This window comes from Bos mutus, chromosome 8 (assembly GCF_027580195.1).
Source record: "Bos mutus isolate GX-2022 chromosome 8, NWIPB_WYAK_1.1, whole genome shotgun sequence".
Lineage (NCBI taxonomy): Eukaryota > Metazoa > Chordata > Mammalia > Artiodactyla > Bovidae > Bos > Bos mutus.
The window spans coordinates 17668600-17686169 of record NC_091624.1 but is presented as its reverse complement, the minus strand read 5'-3'; the positions used below and the strand labels follow the sequence as shown (position 1 = coordinate 17686169).

At 38.4% G+C, this 17570-nt stretch overlaps 1 protein-coding gene across 2 annotated transcripts in view; it reads left to right on the top strand.

The window, feature by feature from the left end:
• FSD1L (fibronectin type III and SPRY domain containing 1 like) overlaps positions 1-17570 on the top strand; it is a 69009-nt gene that overhangs the window by 10568 nt on the left and 40871 nt on the right. For both annotated transcript variants that reach the window (XM_070375174.1, XM_070375172.1), the window contains exons 2-4: positions 10890-10985; positions 13291-13422; positions 16452-16553. In XM_070375174.1, the coding sequence (XP_070231275.1) occupies positions 10890-10985; positions 13291-13422; positions 16452-16553 (330 nt within the window). The remainder of the gene's footprint in view (positions 1-10889; positions 10986-13290; positions 13423-16451; positions 16554-17570) is intronic.

Genomic DNA, 17570 nt, shown 5'->3' with positions numbered 1-17570 from the left:
TCTTTGCATGAAATGTTCCCTTGGTGTATCTAATTTTCTTGAAGAGATCTCTAGTCTTTCCCATTCTGTTGTTTTCCTCTATTTCTTTGCATTGATCTCTGAGGAAGGCTTTCTTATCTCTTCTTGGTATTCTTTGGAACTCTGCATTCAGATGCTTATATCTTTCCTTTTCTCCTTTGCTTTTCGCTTCTCTTCTTTTCACAGCTATTTGTAAGGCCTCCCCAGACAGCCATTTTGCTTTTTTGCATTTCTTTTCCATGGGGATGGTCTTGATCCCTGTCTCCTGTACAATGTCACAAACCTCCGTCCATAGTTCATCAGGCACTCTTATCTATCAGATCTAGGCCCTTAAATCTATTTCTCACTTCCACTGTATAATCATAAGGGATTTGATTTAGGTCATACCTGAATGGTCTAGTGGTTTTCCCTACTTTCTTCAATTTAAGTCTGAATTTGGTAATAAGGAGTTCATGATCTGAGCCACAGTCAGCTCCCGGTCTTGTTTTTGTTGACTCTATAGAGCTTCTCCATCTTTGGCTGCAAAGACTGCTTTAAATTCTCATAACAGCTCTTATTCGTATTGCCCAGATATAGAAAATGGAACTCAAGAGAGATTAAATAACTTGTTAAAATTAATAAGAGATTAAATAACACAGTTAGCAAGTGGCAGTCTGGATTCAAACCAGCTCTTTCCTCACAGCCCAAGTTTTTTTCATTAGGACACTCTTGCCTGGCTCCTTTGCCTTTATATAGTCATATGATTAATGTCATTAAAACTTAAAATATTAACAGAAATAAACCCCTATAAAGTAGGGTTTTTTGGTTAAGAAACTAGTTAAGTCTAGTAAAAATAGTTGATGGAAAGTATAAAACGTGATTTTGGAGAAGGAAATGGCAACCCACTCCAGTGTTCTTGCCTAGAGAATCCCATGGACAGAGGAGCCTGGTGGGCTGTTGTTCATGGGGTCGCACAGAGTCGGATATGACTGAAGCGGCTTTGCATGCATGCATGCATTGGAGAAGGAAGTGGCAACTCACACCAGTATTCTTGCCTGGAGAATCCCAGGACGGAGGAGCCTGGTGGGCTGCCGCTATGGGATCACACAGAGTTGGACACGACTGAAATGACATAGCAGCAGCAGCAGCATAGAACATGATTTAGATGAAACCCTGGAACTTGGTCTCTCTTGCTGCTATAAATCTTTATTTTTCTATAATATATGTATCTTCCCTCTCTCCAGCCCTTTTTATTTTATGAGGGAAGGTTTTTGCTTTCTAAAATAGAGTGTGAATAGGAAAGTGTAACTGGGGTTTTATACACCCCAGCCAAGCACAATGGCAGTCATGCCCATGGACTGAATCAAAGCAATCTGGGATGTGCAGCATATGAGATGCCCTCTTCAAAGAACTCTTCTGACATACTCATAATCAGTGTTTAAACACAGGTATCTTCATTTTTCTATTGAACTTGACAGTTTTAAAAAATTAGAATTACAGTTAAACTTAAAAAAATTTTTAAAGACAATGGTTCATTGCAGTGCCTGGCTGAAAGTAAGCAGAATTATTAATGCAACAAACATATATTGAATTCCATGTAGTAGATATTCCACTCCAACCTAGGGTAGACAGTATTTTGAGGTTAGTGGATTTTTTCCTCCAGCTTTCTTTTTGTATGTTTTATATCCTCAGTTGACACTTCTTCCCAGTCACAAGGCTCTGATAGAATCTGATCTCAGTTATTGATATTCATTGATGATAGGTAATCATATTTTGAACTAATTTATAATAATATTAACAGAGCCAGCCTGTGCACTTCTGTTATATTATAAATATAACTAATACAGGTTTATTAGGAATTAGGAAGTATAGATAAATGAAAATAAAATCACCCATTATCCTGCTACCCAGAGATGACTTCTTTTAACTCATTTATCTGTGTGTTATATTCCAGGGTATTTTTATACATATTGTTGTTGTCAGTCGCTCAGTCGTGTCCAACTCTTTGCAACCCAATGGACTGCAGCACACCAGGCTTTCCGGGTCCTTTACTATCTCCCGGAGTTTGCTCAAACTCATGTCCGTTGACTTGGTGATGCCATCCAGCCATCTCGTCTTCTGTTGCCCCTTTCTTCTCCTGCCCTCAGTCTTTCCCAGCATCAGGATCTTTTCCAGTGAGTTGGCTATTCACATCAGGTGGCCAAAGTATTGGAGCTTCAGCTTCAGTCCTTCTAGTGAATGAATATTCAGGGTTGTTTTCCTTTAGGATTGATTGGCTTGATCTGTTTGCAGTCCAAAGGACTCTCAAGAGTATTCTCCAACACCACAGTTCCAAAGCATCATTCTTCGGTACTAAGCCTTCTTTATGGTCTAACTCTCACACCCCTACCTACGTGACTAGTGGCAAAACCATAGCTTTGACTATATGGACCTTTGTCGGCAAAGTGATGTCTGCTTTTTAATGCACTGTCTAGGTTTGCCATAGCTAGAAGGATTTTAAGCATTACCTTGCTAGCATGTGAGATGAGCACAATTTGAACATTGTTTGGCATTGCCTTTCTTTAGGATTGGAATGAAAACTGACCTATCCCAGTCCTGTGGCCACTGCTGAGTTTTCCAAATTTGCTGGCATATTGAGTGCAGCACTTTAACAGCATCATCTTTTAGGACTTTAAATAGCTTAGCTGGAATTCCATCACCTCCACTAGCTTTGTAGTGATGCTTCCCAAGGCCCTCTTGACTTCACATTCCAGGATGTCTGGCTCTAGGTGAGTGACCATACCATCATGGCTATCCAGATCATTAAGACCTTTTTTGTATAGGTCTTCTGTGTATTCTTGCCACCTCTTCTTAATAGCTTCTGCTTCTGTTAGGTTCTTGCCATTTCTGTCCTTTATTGTGCCCATCTTTGCATGAAATGTTACTTGTTCTTTTGGTATCTCCAATTTTCTTGAAGAGGTCTCTAGACTTTCCCATTCAATGTTTTCCCCTCTATTTCTTTGCATTGTTCACTTAAGAAGGCTTTTGTATCACTCCTTGCTATTCTCGGGAAGTCTGCAGTCAGTTGGATATATCTTTCCCTTTCTCCTTTGCCTTTAGCTTCTCTTCTTTTCTCAGCTGTTAGTAAGGCCTCCTCAGACAGCCATTTTGCCTTTTTGCATTTTTTCTTTGGGGATTGTTTTGATCACCTCCTCCTGTACAGTGTTGTGAACCTCGTCCATAGTTCTTCAGGCACACCTGATTAGATCTACCAGATCTAATCCCTTGAATCTATTTCTCACTTCCACTGTATAATCATAAGGGATTTGATTAAGGTCATACCTGAATGGCTTAGTTGTTTTCCCTTCTTTCTTCAACTTAAGCCTGAATTTTGTAATAAGCTGTCAAGATCTGAGTCACAGTGAGCTCCAGATCTTGTTTTTGCTGACTGTATAGAGCTTTTCCATCTTTGGCTGCAAAGAATATAATCAATCTGATTTTGGTATTGACCCTCTGGTGATGTCCATTGTAGAGTAGTCTCTTATGTTGTTGGAAGAGGGTGTTTGCTGTGACCAATGCATTCTCTTGGCAAAACTCTATTAGCCTTTGTCCTGCTTCATTTTGTACTCCAAGGCCAAACTTGCCTGTTACTCCAGGTATCTCTTGACTTGCTACTTTCGCATTCCAATCCCCTATGAGAAAAGGTTATCTTGTTTTGGTGTTAGTTCTAGAAGGTTTTGTGGGTCTTCATAGAACTGTTCAACTTCAGCCTCTTCGGGATTAGTGATTGGGGCATAGACTTGGATTATTGAATGATTTGCCTTGAAAGCAAACTGAGATCATTCTGTTGTTTTTGAGATTGCACTCAAGTACTGCATTTCGGACTCTCTTGTTGACTGTGAATATAGAAACTTAGAAAAGCTATAGTTTTATGCTGTTTATAGTAATTTATAATTTGCCTCTCACTTAATATGTGAAGTATCTTTTACCATGTTAATATTGTTCTACAGCACTTTTAATGATTCAGCAATTTTTTTTAGTATGGATGTATTAATATTACTTGATTTTTAATGAGTACCCTTTGTCATACATTTATGTTGGTCTTTTTAATATTATAAATAACACTAAGATGAACATCTTTGTTGTCAGGTCTCTACTTGTATCTTTTATTTTTCTTTTTAAATTTTATTTTATTTTTAAACTTTACAAAATACTTGTATCTTTAATTAATTAGTTCCCCTTTAACTTAGAATAAATTAATAGAAGTGGAATGTGAGTCATTGTGTATATATGCTTATATCTTTTGATGTGTATTGCCAAATCACCCTTTAGAAGGATTTTGTCAGTTTATACTGCTCCGAGCAGTACCTGAGAGTACCCCCATTCTACTTCTATCCCACCTCCCTTAATTAGATGCTGGGATTCCTGGTTTCCTTGGCTGAATGTGCACTTCCTGGATTTCACAGGATAGAACAGTCAGTTCAGAGGTCACTGAAAATGGGAGGCTTCTTCAGCCTCTGACACATTGTATTTCCTCAAATCCTTGTTGGGAGAGAATCTCTTCTTCTGCCCTGATATCTTATAATTGGGCTCAGGGTGAAAAGACAGCATTCCTCACCAGGCCTTTTATTAGATATTTTTTCTGCGGATCACCTCAGTTATATCCATATACAGAAGTGGTAATCCCAGCTGTTTCACTATAACGATACAGGGCATGGCTTCCCAGTTAGCTATTTCTGACAATCAGATTCCTCCCTGGTGGCTCAGACAGTAAAGAATCCACCTGCAATGCAGGAGGAGACCTGAGTTCGATCCTGGGGTTGGGAAGATTCTCTGGAGGAGGGCATGGCAACCCACTCTAGTATCCTTGCCTGGAGAATCCCATGTACGGAGAGGAGTCTGGCGGGCTGCAGTCCATTGGGTCACAAAGAGTTGGACATGACTGAGAGACTAAGCGTGCATGATGATCAGATTCCTGAATCCTCAACAATATATAATTCCCTTTTTTTAGCTCTTTGCACCGTGCTCACCTTTGAGCACAGTACTCTTGTCATGTGTTGCCATAGCTGTGGTCAGCTGGTAAGATTCTGTTTGTCTGACTTACCAACTGGATAGAGCATTCTGGATTTCTGCTCATTACCTAAGTCAAAGGAGGGCTCTGTGGTGTGGAGTGAAACAAGTGGCATAATCCCTGGTGGCATTAGGATATTTTCATTGATCCCTTTGCTCTGGTTCCAGGAACCCTCTGATTGTTTTTGTACAATCATCTGCAGTGTATACAGCTTAAGTGAGTGAAATCGCTCAGTCATGTCCAACTTTTTGCAACCCCATGGACAGTAGCCAACCAGGCTCCTCCGTCCATGGAATTTTCCAGGCAAGAATACTGGAGTGGGTTGCCATTTCCTTCTCCAGGGGATCTTCCCGACCCAGGGATCAAACCCAGGTCTCCTATGTTGTAGGCAGACGCTTTACCATCTGAGTCACCAGGGAAGTCTGCCAGGAAGTATACAGCTTAGAGTGGTGTAAAAGTGCAGACTCTCGAGGTAGCTTTCTGGATTTGAATTGTGACTGCCATTTGACAGCTGTGTGATCAAAGAAGCCTTTAACCTTCTCTTCAACCAGAAGATGCAAAGACTACTTTCTGTCATGGTGATTAAAAAGTAGTCCACGTTGGAAGCTTTCCTCAGTGCCTGGCATGTTGTTGCTATTTAGTTGCTGACTTGTGTCTGACTCTTTTGAGACCCCATGGACCCACCAGGCTCCTCTGTCCATGGGATTTTCCAGACAAGAATACTGAAGTGGATAGCCATTTCGTTCTCCAGGGGATCTTCCTGACCCAGGGATCAAACCCATATCTCCTGCATTGGCAAGCAGATTCTTTGCTGCTGAGCCACCAGGAAGCCCGCCTGGCACACAGTGCTTACTGAATACTAACTGAAATGCTGTAGTAATTGTTGGCCCCCTTAAATTGTAGATTGATTAGTGATATTTGCAGTGGTTCTAGGTTTGTGTGTCTCAACTGTCTGGAATATTAATGTAGAATTTGAATCAGAAATTTTCTCCTGGTCCACGCAGACCCTGGTGGGAAACCCATAGATCACAGTGTCCAGTTATCACAGTGTCCAGTCATGACCACTTGGTATTGATGCTTTTGGATTCGGAATAGCCTGAAAGCCTGGATATACTGGTGTTTTGCCACTAGTTCTAAGAATAAGAAGTTTCTGCATCAAAACTTCAGGGGCTTGTTGCCCGGGATAGTTTGCAGTTAAGTAGCCCACGTTGGCCAAGCTTTTTGTTGAATGCAGAATTAAGACATTTGAGTTTATCACATTCACATATATTAAGGTAAAGCCAGTAGAATCATGCCATTTCAAATAGTGAAGTCATCATGTTCTCAGACTTAAAAGATGATACGCCTATAGTAAGAATAGCTGTTACTGTTGCCCTTCTATTTGGCAAGATGGTGTTAGGGGAAGTACACTGACTGAAACTGCCCACACTGGCCAGGCACCATAGTAACCATCTGCATGAGTCGTTTTTTGACAGGAGGTCCTGGTAAGGAACACGGAACTAATAAGCCACCATCAACCGGAAGAGTTCAGGAAAGATCAAAAGGAGACACCACATGTTCCACCACCTCCCAGAATCCTTCTGTCTGGCATCCTTCTTGGCTGAACAAGGCGTGGGCCACAGGAAGGACTCTGAGTCAGAATGATTGGCTAAAGACAACCTGGAAGCTAATCCCATCACCATAAAACCCAAGACTTTGAGCCATGTGGCAGAGCTGTTCTCCTGGGTTCCCTTACCCTACTGGTCTCCACTCAGGTGCCCTTTCCCAATAAAATCTCTTGCTTTGTCAGCACATGTGTCTCTTCGGACAATTCATTTCTGAGTGTTAGACAAGAGCCCAGTTTCGAGCCCTGGAAGGGGTCCCCCTTCCTGTAACAAAGGTTACAACCTCTTGATCATTCTTAATTTTTTGCAGTTTTAAAGACCATCTTAAGTCCTTTCAGTGTCCTTAGATGTTCTGACCTTCTTTACATGAACCTCTGACCTTTGTTTTTAGGTAGTATAGTGTTAATTGTTAAGAGCACAGACTCACAAGGCAGACTGTTGTGATTTGAATTCTGGTTCTGCCACATACTAACTCTTGAGGTCCCGGGCAAGTTAGCTACCCACTTTATACCTCAGCTTCTGAATTGGAAAATGGGAATAACCAAGTATCCTGCCTCATAGGATTCTTGACAGGATTAAACAAATTTTTGTAAAGAGCCTAAGATAGTGCTTGGCCTTTAAGAGTATAAAGTGGTGAAGTTGCTCAGTTGTGTCCGACTCTTTGTGACCCCATGGACTGTAGCCTACCAGGCTCCTACATCCATGGAGTTTTCCAGACAAGAGTACTGGAGTGGGTTGCCATTTCCTTCTCCAGGGGATCTTCCCAACCCAGGGATCAAACCTGGGTCTCCCGCATTGCAGGCAGATGCTTTACCGTCTGAGCCACCAGGGCAGCCTGTGTTAGTTATTATTTTGCTCGTAGTCAATTGATTGTGCTTTTACTTCACATGATTTCTAGGGACTATAAGCATAACTTTAAGCTGTTCTTTGATGATGGGTGCCTCATGCCTTGTACATCCCAGGCTAGTTTGAGCCATTCCATAGCAGTAGTGCTTGGCTGGGGTGTGTACCCCCCACCCTTTTTTTGTTAGCATGGCAGTTACCTTAGCCTAATTCCATAGTCAAGTAGTTGAGAGGCTTAATTCTGAGAGTAGGTTTTTTTTTTTTTCCCCAAAATCCTGGTGCTTTTGGTGTGTGATCAAAGGATAATGGCTGAGATTACCTGTGCATACTGCCTCTGGAGACATGATGTTCTATATATTTTACTGTGACCCAGCAGAATTTGTATTTGTCAAAGCATATATTCAGACCTGTATCACCCAAAACTTTTAGTCATGGCCACTAAGATCAATTATATTCAGTATTATTTAGATAAACTTCAGATAATTTATATTGCCTTTATCCATCTTTATCACTTTATCAGTGTTTGGAGGGTAATGGGAGGCTTGAAACCTAAAATGAAGTCTGAGAGATCCTTGTCAGCATCCTGTTAGATTGAGAGAGTCCCAGCTAAAAGCTGTCTTTGCCCTTCTTCACCGTCGGGCTTTGGAAATAAATGAAGCAAGCATGTATGTATAGATACATAGAATGGGCACATTCTATGCTTTTGGAACTTGTATTAACAATAAATCATGTATATGTTTTAGAACAGTGGTTATAAGTGAAGAAGCTGATAAATGTGAGGGTTCCCAGGTGGGAAGCAAGGCCTATTAGAGACAGTCACGGCAGGCTCCTGAAGCTGGAATACAGCAATAGAGAGAAAGTGTGATGTGAATTGAAATAGGTGAAGTAGGCAATAGGGAGATCATACAGGGTCTCACGGATTATGTAAGGTCATGTTTAAGGTCATGTTAACAGCTCATGTTAAAAGATTTTAATTTTATCAAAGGACTTAGGCAAGATGATTGATCAGGAAGAGTGATGCTTAACTTACTATTCTAGCTGCAATATAGGGAACTGTTTATGGGGGAGAAAAAATGGATCAGAGGCCAGTTAAGAAATTTTGCAAAGGTATAAATCGAGGTATGATACTGACTTGTAGTAGTGATTACAGAGTTTTAGGGCCTGGAGCCCTGGGTTCGAGCCCTGGGTTGGAAAGCTCCTGTGGAGAAGGAAATAGCTACCCAGAGTTAGTTCAGAGGTAAAATCTACTGTAGTTGATGACTGCACGCAGAGCACAAATGAAAGACTGTAATGATGGCCTTGAGATACTCCTTTCCCTGTTTGGAACCAGTCTTGTTCCATGTCCAGTTCTAACTGTTGCTTCCTGACCTGCATACAGATTTCTTAAGAGGCAGGTCAGATGGTCTGGTATTCCCATCTCTTTCAGAATTTTCCACAGTTTATTGTAATCCACACAGTCAAAGCCTTTGGCATAGTCAGGAAAGCAGAAATAGATGTTTATCTGGAACTCTCTTGCTTTTTCCATGATCCAGCGGATGTTGGCAATTTGATTTCTGGTTCCTCTGCCCTTTCTAAAACCAGCTTGAACATCTGAAAGTTCACTGTTCACATATTGTTGAAGCTTGGCTTGGAGAGTTTTTAGCATTACTTTACTAGCGTGTGAGACGAGTGCAATTGTGTTGGTAGTTTCCAAATAGGGAAAGGAGTACGTCAAGGCTGTATATTGTCACCCTGCTTATTTAACTTATATGCAGAGTACATCATGAGAAACGCTGGGCTGGATGAAGCACAAGCTGGAATCAGGATTGCTGGGAGAAATATCAATAACCTCAGATACGCAGATGACACCACCCTTATGGCAGAAAGTGAAGAAGAACTAAAGAGCCTCTTGATGAAAGTGAAAGCGGAGAGTGAAAAAATGGCTTAAAACTCAACATTCAGAAAACGAAGATTATGGCATCTGGTCCCATCACTTCATGGGACATAGATGGGGAAACAGTGGGTGACTTTATTTTTCTGGGCTCCAAAATCACTGCAGATGGTGTGCAGCCATGAAATTAAAAGATGCTTGCTCCTTAGAAGAAAAGCTATGATCAACCTAGACACCATATTAAAAAGCAGAGACATCACTTTACCAACAGAGGTCCGTCTAGTCAAAGCTATGGTTTTTCTAGTAGTCATGTATGGATGTGAAATTTGGACTATAAAGAAAGCTGAGCACCGGAGAATTGATGCTGTTGAACTGTGGTGTTGGAGAAGACTCTTGAGAGTCCCTTGGACGGCAAGGAGATCCAACCGGTCCATCTTAAAGGAAATTAGTTCTGAATATTCATTGGAAGGACTGATGCTGAAGCTGAAATTCCAATACTTTGGCCACCTGATGTGAAGAACTGACTCAGTTGAAAAGACCCTGAAGCTGGGAAAGATTGAAGGCAGAAGGAGAACAGGATGACAGAGGATTAGATGGTTGGATGGCATCACCGAGTCAATGGACATGAGTTTGAGTAAACTCCGGGAGTTGGTAATGGACAAGGAGGCCTGGTGTGCTGCATCCATGGGGTCGCAAAGAGTTGGACACGACTGATTGACTAAACTAACTGACTAACTAATGATGGCCTAGGTTTCTGTGTTTTTTTCCCTTTCACTTTTATTGACACATATGGAGTATTTCCATCATAGCAGGAAATTTTATTGGACAACACTGAACTACAGAGATGAGAAAATTAAATAGAGTGTTCTATTATAATAGGAAGCATTATCAAAGTCTGAGGTATTTGCTACTGAAATTATCTGCCTTATTTATTATGGTTCTATATCATCTGTAAATATTTCCATGAATGTTGTAATTTTAAAAATGTTTTTAATTGGAGGATAGTTGCAATATTGTATTGGTAAATGTAATTTTAAATGCAAATTTATTATCTACTTTTATATTTGTAAGATTTAATTTTTATAAATGTCAAATTTCAGTGTCTCAACGTTTACTCCTATATCCTGATGTTGATTAGAAGTTTCATATATTTTTGCGTCGTTTAAGAATTTGATTTTACTCATTTGCCATGGTCTTATGACTTACAGTCTTTATATTAAATAATGCTGGTCATCTATAATATGAAAGGTATGGTGGTGACTAAATAATATTGTTCATGTGTAGTGTGAAAGGTACGGTGGTGAAAGGTATGGTTGTGCTGTAGGGATAAGAGGTTTTAAAACAACCAGTATGTATGCCATCTTTTGTAATTATAGCCTTTGAACAATGCGCAGTTTTACATTGCTCCTGTTTGTTACATAATATGCTCTGATATTCAGAGATTTTTTTAAAAGACAATTGTTGTAGTGAAGTTTATAATTCTCTTTTAATAAAATATCATAATGTTAAAAATTTTTTATCCTAGGAAGCTCTGCAAAGGATCATTTCAACTCTGGCAAATAAAAATGATGAAATTCAGAACTTTATTGATACACTAAACCAAACACTAAAAGGAGTTCAGGTATGAATCTGTTTAGAAAAATTTGTGTGAATATATCACAGTGAATGATTGTTGGGTGGAATCATAAATATAAATATATACCATTAACTCTAGATTATAAACTAATGAAGATGAGAGCAGTTTTTTTTAATGGCAGATGGAAAAAAATGCTTCATTTGCTAGTCCCAGATTCTCTATAGAAAGATCAAATATTAGGGAAGAAGAAAACTCTGGAATAGTAATTGGTAGGAATATTATAATGCTCACTTTTGTTCCTTTCCATTTCATGTTTGTATTTTCTAATCCCAAGTAAGAGCAAATCATACCTTTCCAAAAGTACTGGGAAGCTAAACATTTCTTTTACGGTAAATAATAGAAGGAAGATGTAAATAGTAAGAGGTCCACTTGCAGAACTAGATGAAAGCAAAACACAAAAGATAAAGTGCCCAATGAGAAGAGAGGGGAGTACTTACGGAAATGATCCCAGGTTTAGGTGGGTAATCCGTACTGTAAATAATCACATGTTGATTGTGGAAGGGACCTTAAGATAAGCTGGTGGTGCTTTTCTGTGAATGCACCTTAATTAATTTAAGGGTCATTTCTTTGTAAGATAAACGTATTAATAGAAGATTTCCAAGACCCTTGTAGACAGTGTATCCTTTCCTATGGTTTTTGTTTGGTTCAACCTAGTTAATTGCCAAGCTCTTTGCTTGTTAAACCTATGGTCTTATGTTTTCTTTTCTTCTGAATTTGCTGTGATTGAAGTTAGTTGATTATAATCTTTACCACTCTAACTATCTTTGTCTCAAAGTATTTTATTAGAATCCACTAATCCAGTTTCTTTAAATAAGCAAAACTAGTGGTTCTAAAACTCTTGGCCTGTGGACAAGAGAATCATATTTGAAATCTGGAAAAAGATGCCTTAAGATAGAGCTAGCTCTTACTATTTTTTCTGATTGACAAATTATTCGGACTTTACTTTAGCATCCAGAAAAAGAAATAGAGGTGAATTAAACTACACCCTTGTCATTGAAGATGGGAATGTAAGTTGTAGTGGGCAGGAGACTCTAAGGATATGCCAGTTGGTCACTGAGAGGGAAAAGAGTAGGCCAGTTCCTTTTTATAGATGGAAGAACTAAGGTCCAGGAGTTTAAGTGGCTTGTCCAATGTCACACTTTTACTGAGTCATTAGTGTGGAATTTGACTTAGTTCTTCTGCCTTCCAAACTGCACATTTCTTCCTCCAAATCATGTTCTTACTACTGTATAAAAGAGAGTAAAATGATTAACACCACTTTTGTAAGCCTCTAGTGAGATCATGTCTGGTTTTATAAACATTATAAGCAAAAATTTGGATTGTAATATTATAGTAGATTTTCTGTATTAGTTCTGTAAACCAGTGCCGGTTTCACTTCTCTTAGTTGAATGATTTGTCTATGTCGAACAGTACTTTAAGATAATTTCTTCTGCCTCATACTTGTTGCAAGTATGGATATTGCTTATCTAGAGGTTTCACAGATATTTTCTTATTTCTTCTTGAAATAGAAGCATCTTGCTTAATGAGGCAGTGAGGAACTCTGGGAGGGTGACAGTTTGAAATGCTGTATTGGTTCTGCCACTAATAAATAGGTGTGGGGCTTTGGGCAAGTCTGTATTTTCGTTTGTAAAATTTAGAAGTTTGACTATAAATTCTAGTCAGTAGATGATTTCTGAGGTTCCTTCTGGCACCAGAATTCAGTGTTTGATCTTTTTCTTCGAACCCAATAAAGATTACTTAGTCTTTTAATTCTGCTTATCTTGTGTAAATGCAGTGTTTTAGACAATCTGAGAGATTTAAAACTTTGTGCAAAACCAGCCGCAACCCTATATGCCCAAACTATTCCTCAGAGTTACAGAATCAAAGTCTTTGGAATATTTTATTAAAATCTGCTTCACTGATGATTCTCATGCACACCAAAGGTTGTAAACCACTGGCTTAGGGCCTGCCTTAGAGCCCAAAGGTCAGGACAAAGTTGACAGCCTTAAAACAACCTTTCACCTTGTCCTGTGGAAACAGTCTTATAAAAGTGAGGAGATGGTGTGGGCTAGTTCATGAAAGGCTGCATTGCTGAAGTAGAACTATCAGGATTGGTGCAGCCAGCTTCTTGGATTGATATGTTTTTAAAACCTTATGTCAAATATTAGAATTTTAATTATTTTATGATGTTAGGCTATGGTAGTTCATAGTATGAATTTATTCTCTGCTTTAATAAGCACTGTATCTTTTAGTTTTTTAGTGTTTAATAGCTCTTAAGTAAAATAATTTGTTTTATTCGTTTATTAAACAGGAAAATTCTTCTAACATACTTTCAGAATTAGATGAAGAATTTGACAGTTTATACTCCATATTGGATGAGGTAAAGGAAAGCATGATTAACAGTATTAAGCAGGAACAAGCGCGTAAATCACAAGAGTTACAGGTGAGATCATACAACGATTTAAATATGAATAAGTTTAGTCTGTATAATGCTTGGTTGATTAAAAGCAAAAATTAGTGAGTTTTTGTGTATAACTGTACTTTTATAGAAGAGTGATTAATTTCATATTGGTCATAGATACCATTTTGTTAAAATTGTGATAAAAAAACTTAAGATTTACCCTCTTAACTGTTTTAAAATATACAGTAGTATTAAGTATATTCACTTTGTTGTGTAATGTGTCTCTAGGACTTTTTCGACTTGCAGAACTGCAACTCTATACCCATTGAACAACTCTCCACGTGCCCCTTCACCCACTGCCTGGCATCCACCCTTGTGTTGTGTTTTCAGGATCCTGACTACTGTAGACGTCTCATATAAGTGGACTCGTACAGTATTTGTCCCTTTGGTGTCTGGCTTATTTCACTCAGCATAATGTCCTCAACGTTCACCCATTTTGTAGCATGTGCCAGGATTTCCTTCTCTTTTTTGACTGAATAATATTCCCTTGTATATATTTACCACATTTTCTTTATCTATATATCTGTCTGTGGACATTTGGGCTGCCTCCATCTCTTGGCTTTTGTGAGTAATGGTGCAGTAGACATGGGTATACATTGAAATTTTGATAGTGTTTGCATTGAATTTGTAGATTGCTTTGGATAATAGAATTGATCATATTAAGTCTTCCAACCCATAATCATAAGCTGTGTTTTCCCATTTATTTGTGTCTTTAATTTCTTTTAGCAACGTTTTGTAGGATTCAGTGAATAGGTCTTTTACTCCTTGATTAAGTTTATTCCAAAGAATTTCATTCTTTTTGATGCTACTATAAATGGTATTTTTTTTTAATTTCCTTCTTGGATTGTTCATCTATAGAAGTGCAACTGATTTTTGTGTATTGATTTTGGTTATGATGTCTTTGAGAATCTGAAAGCTGTGGAGAAATACAGATGTTCTCTTTGTTTTACAAACAGGCTATATACACACAACTTCCAAGGGTTAATTAAATTCCCTTTCAAGTTTGCCTGGTCTTCTTGGTTGAGATTTCTTATTTATATTTAGGAGGTAGGGGTTATATTACAGTTAACAACATGGGTTTGAACTGTGAGGATCCACTTATACGCTGATATTTTTCAGTAGGAAATCCTGCAGTATCACACAGTCTGTGGTTGGTTGACTCTGCAGATGCAGAAGAACTCCAGATGTGAAGGGTTGACTCTTCCCCACCAGGGAAGCCCATTTGTGGATTAACCTCCTTGTTATTCAAGAGCCAGCTGTACTTAAATCATTTAAGGGTAATTAGTTTAGTCATAAAGTATTCATAAATTTCAATAAGTAAGAAATTCATTCATTTAAAAAACAAGATTGGAGAAAAAAGGAAAACTCAGCATCTCCTCAAGTTTCACCCATGATTCATCTTGTGCAGGTATCTGTTTTGCCTTGAACCCAGATCCTTCTTTACAGCACCAGTTTGGAATACCTTTTAAGCATTCAATTGCTTAATCTCCGGCCTTCCTTCCTCCCTCCCATGCTTTTTCTCTGCTATTTTAATCATATGTAGTTTATCTTTAGTGTGTATTGTAAGGGAAAACGAAGTAGATTTGAATATGGAATAGATGTTAATAAATACATATAAATAAATAATCTGAAGAAGAATCTTGGATACATTTAAAAGCTTCAGTTCAGTTCAGTCGCTCAGTTGTGTCCGACTCTTTGCGACCCCATGAATCGCAGCACACCAGGCCTCCCTGTCCATCACCAACTCCTGGAGTTCACTCAGACGCACGTCCATCGAGTCAGTGATGCCATCCAGCCATCTCATCCTCTGTCGTCCCCTTCTTCTCCTGCCCCTAATCCCTCCCAGCATCAGAGTCTTTTCCAGTGAGTCAACTCTTCACATGAGGTGGCCAAAGTACTGGAGTTTCAGCTTTAGCATCATTCCTTCCAAAGAAATCCCAGGGCTGATCTCCTTCAGAATGGACTGGTTGGATCTCCTTGCAGTCCAAGGGACTCTCAAGAGTCTTCTCCAACACCACAGTTCAAAAGCATCAATTCTTTGGCACTCAGCATTCTTCACAGTCCAACTCTCACATCCATACATGACCACAGGAAAAACCATAGCCTTGACTAGACAGACCTTTGTTGACAGAGTAATGTCTCTGCTTTTGAATATGCTATCTAGGTTGGTCATAACTTTCCTTCCAAGGAGCAAGCGTCTTTTAATTTCATGGCTGCAGTCACCATCTGTAGTGATTTTGGAGCCCAAAAAGCTTAGAGATGTGTTTGTTTCTTTGTTTAAAGGTATCACTAACAATATTTTCACATAGCTTAGTTTCAAACTACAAACGGTAAAGTGAGGGAGAGAGGCTGAGAGAGAAGAGAACTGAATAAGAAAGATCGTGTTAGGTGAAATTAACACATCATTATATATACAGCACGTCACTGTAACAGTTACTACTTTTTGTTTATGTTTGACTTTTTTTTTGAAATCTAGACACTTGAATTTGTGACTTCTGTGTTATACAGTTTTGGAAGCTGTAAATTAGCCTTTACAGGAGTATGTTTTACCTGAGTAATGTGATAAATGGAGTACTGAGATTGTGTTCAACTGAATGTACCTGTAACTTGATTCATACATTTTAGCTTAGTTAAATATCTAGAAATTTAGTCTCCGTTATAGAGGATGTTGTCTACAGATAGATTATTTTGATAATTTAAATCATTGATAGTTTTCTGGCTCCCTGATTGGAAGAATCTTTAAATAAATTTGACCCCAGCTATTTATAATTGCTTTGTTTTCTTTTGTATTTTTAAATGATGAGTATACCTTTATCTGTATGCAATTAAGCTGTTCTGGATGGTTTAAGATAATTAAAATTTATTATATATATGGCTAGTGATTACCTTCAGTACCTCTCTAAAATATGTTTATTTGATTATTGCTATTAAGAGTATAACGTTCATTTAAGATTCTGATCATAGGAAATTCTGTTTTAGTGATTTATGATTATTATTATTTTTATTTTTAGAGTCAACTTAGTCAATGTAATAATGCCCTGGAGAACTCAGAAGAACTACTAGAATTTGCAACAAGATCATTAGATATAAAGGAACCTGAAGAATTTTCAAAGGTACCCAAAAAATAAGACTAATCCACTTAAAAAGGATAGTTCTGTTTAAAAGAAAATGATATTTCCCCATTTAATTTTGAATTCATTCAGTCATTTCTAATACTAGAAAAGGTTTGGAATTTGTTAAGTAAAATGCTAGCTGTTCATGTATTCCAAAGCGTATGCTTAGAAGTATGTGTCATTGGGGCCGTGAACAAATTAATTAGTTATTTAAATTTTAATGCTCAATTCAGATGAATGAAGTTACTCTTTTTTTAAGTTACATCCCCCCTTTATTTTAAAGGTATGCTTTAGCTGAATCATACCTTTGTTATAAACATTTTATGGCTAATGAAAAAAGATTGGTATTGGTAATAACATTCTTAAAAATCTATATTGTGTTCCTTTCACTGAGCTGATTGGGAAAACATCATCACTTAATGCATATGAGAGCACTGTGAAATTTCTTACTAAGTTTGTATTAAATGTCCTACTGTTTAAGAATGCTTTATTGAAATATGAAAATGTATGTCCTTATAGGGTATATTTGGAGAAGGCAATGGCACCCCACTCCAGTACTCTTTCCTGGAAAATCCCATGGACAGAGGAGCCTGGTGGGCTGCAGTCCATGGGGTCGCTAAGAGTTGGACATGACTAGGCGACTTCACTTTCACTTTTCACTTTCATGCATTGGAGAAGGAAATGGCAACCCACTCCAGTGTTCTTGCCTGGAGAATCCCAGGGACGGAGAAGCCTGGTGGGCTGCTGTCTATGGGGTCTCACAGAGTCGGACACGACTGCAGCGACTTAGCAGCACCAGCAGCATAGGGTATATTTGATACAGAGATATAAATAGTAGAGCAAGAAGACTGCTGATGTTGTAATCTGGTGTTTGATAAGAGATTCTTAATTCTAGATTCTAAGTCTTAAGTATAGTCATTTTTAAACGAGTATCAATTTATCAAATCACATCTACTCTTTTATGTAGAATAAGTATGTAGACTACACAGAAAATGATGCGAAAGAGTATGAAATTAA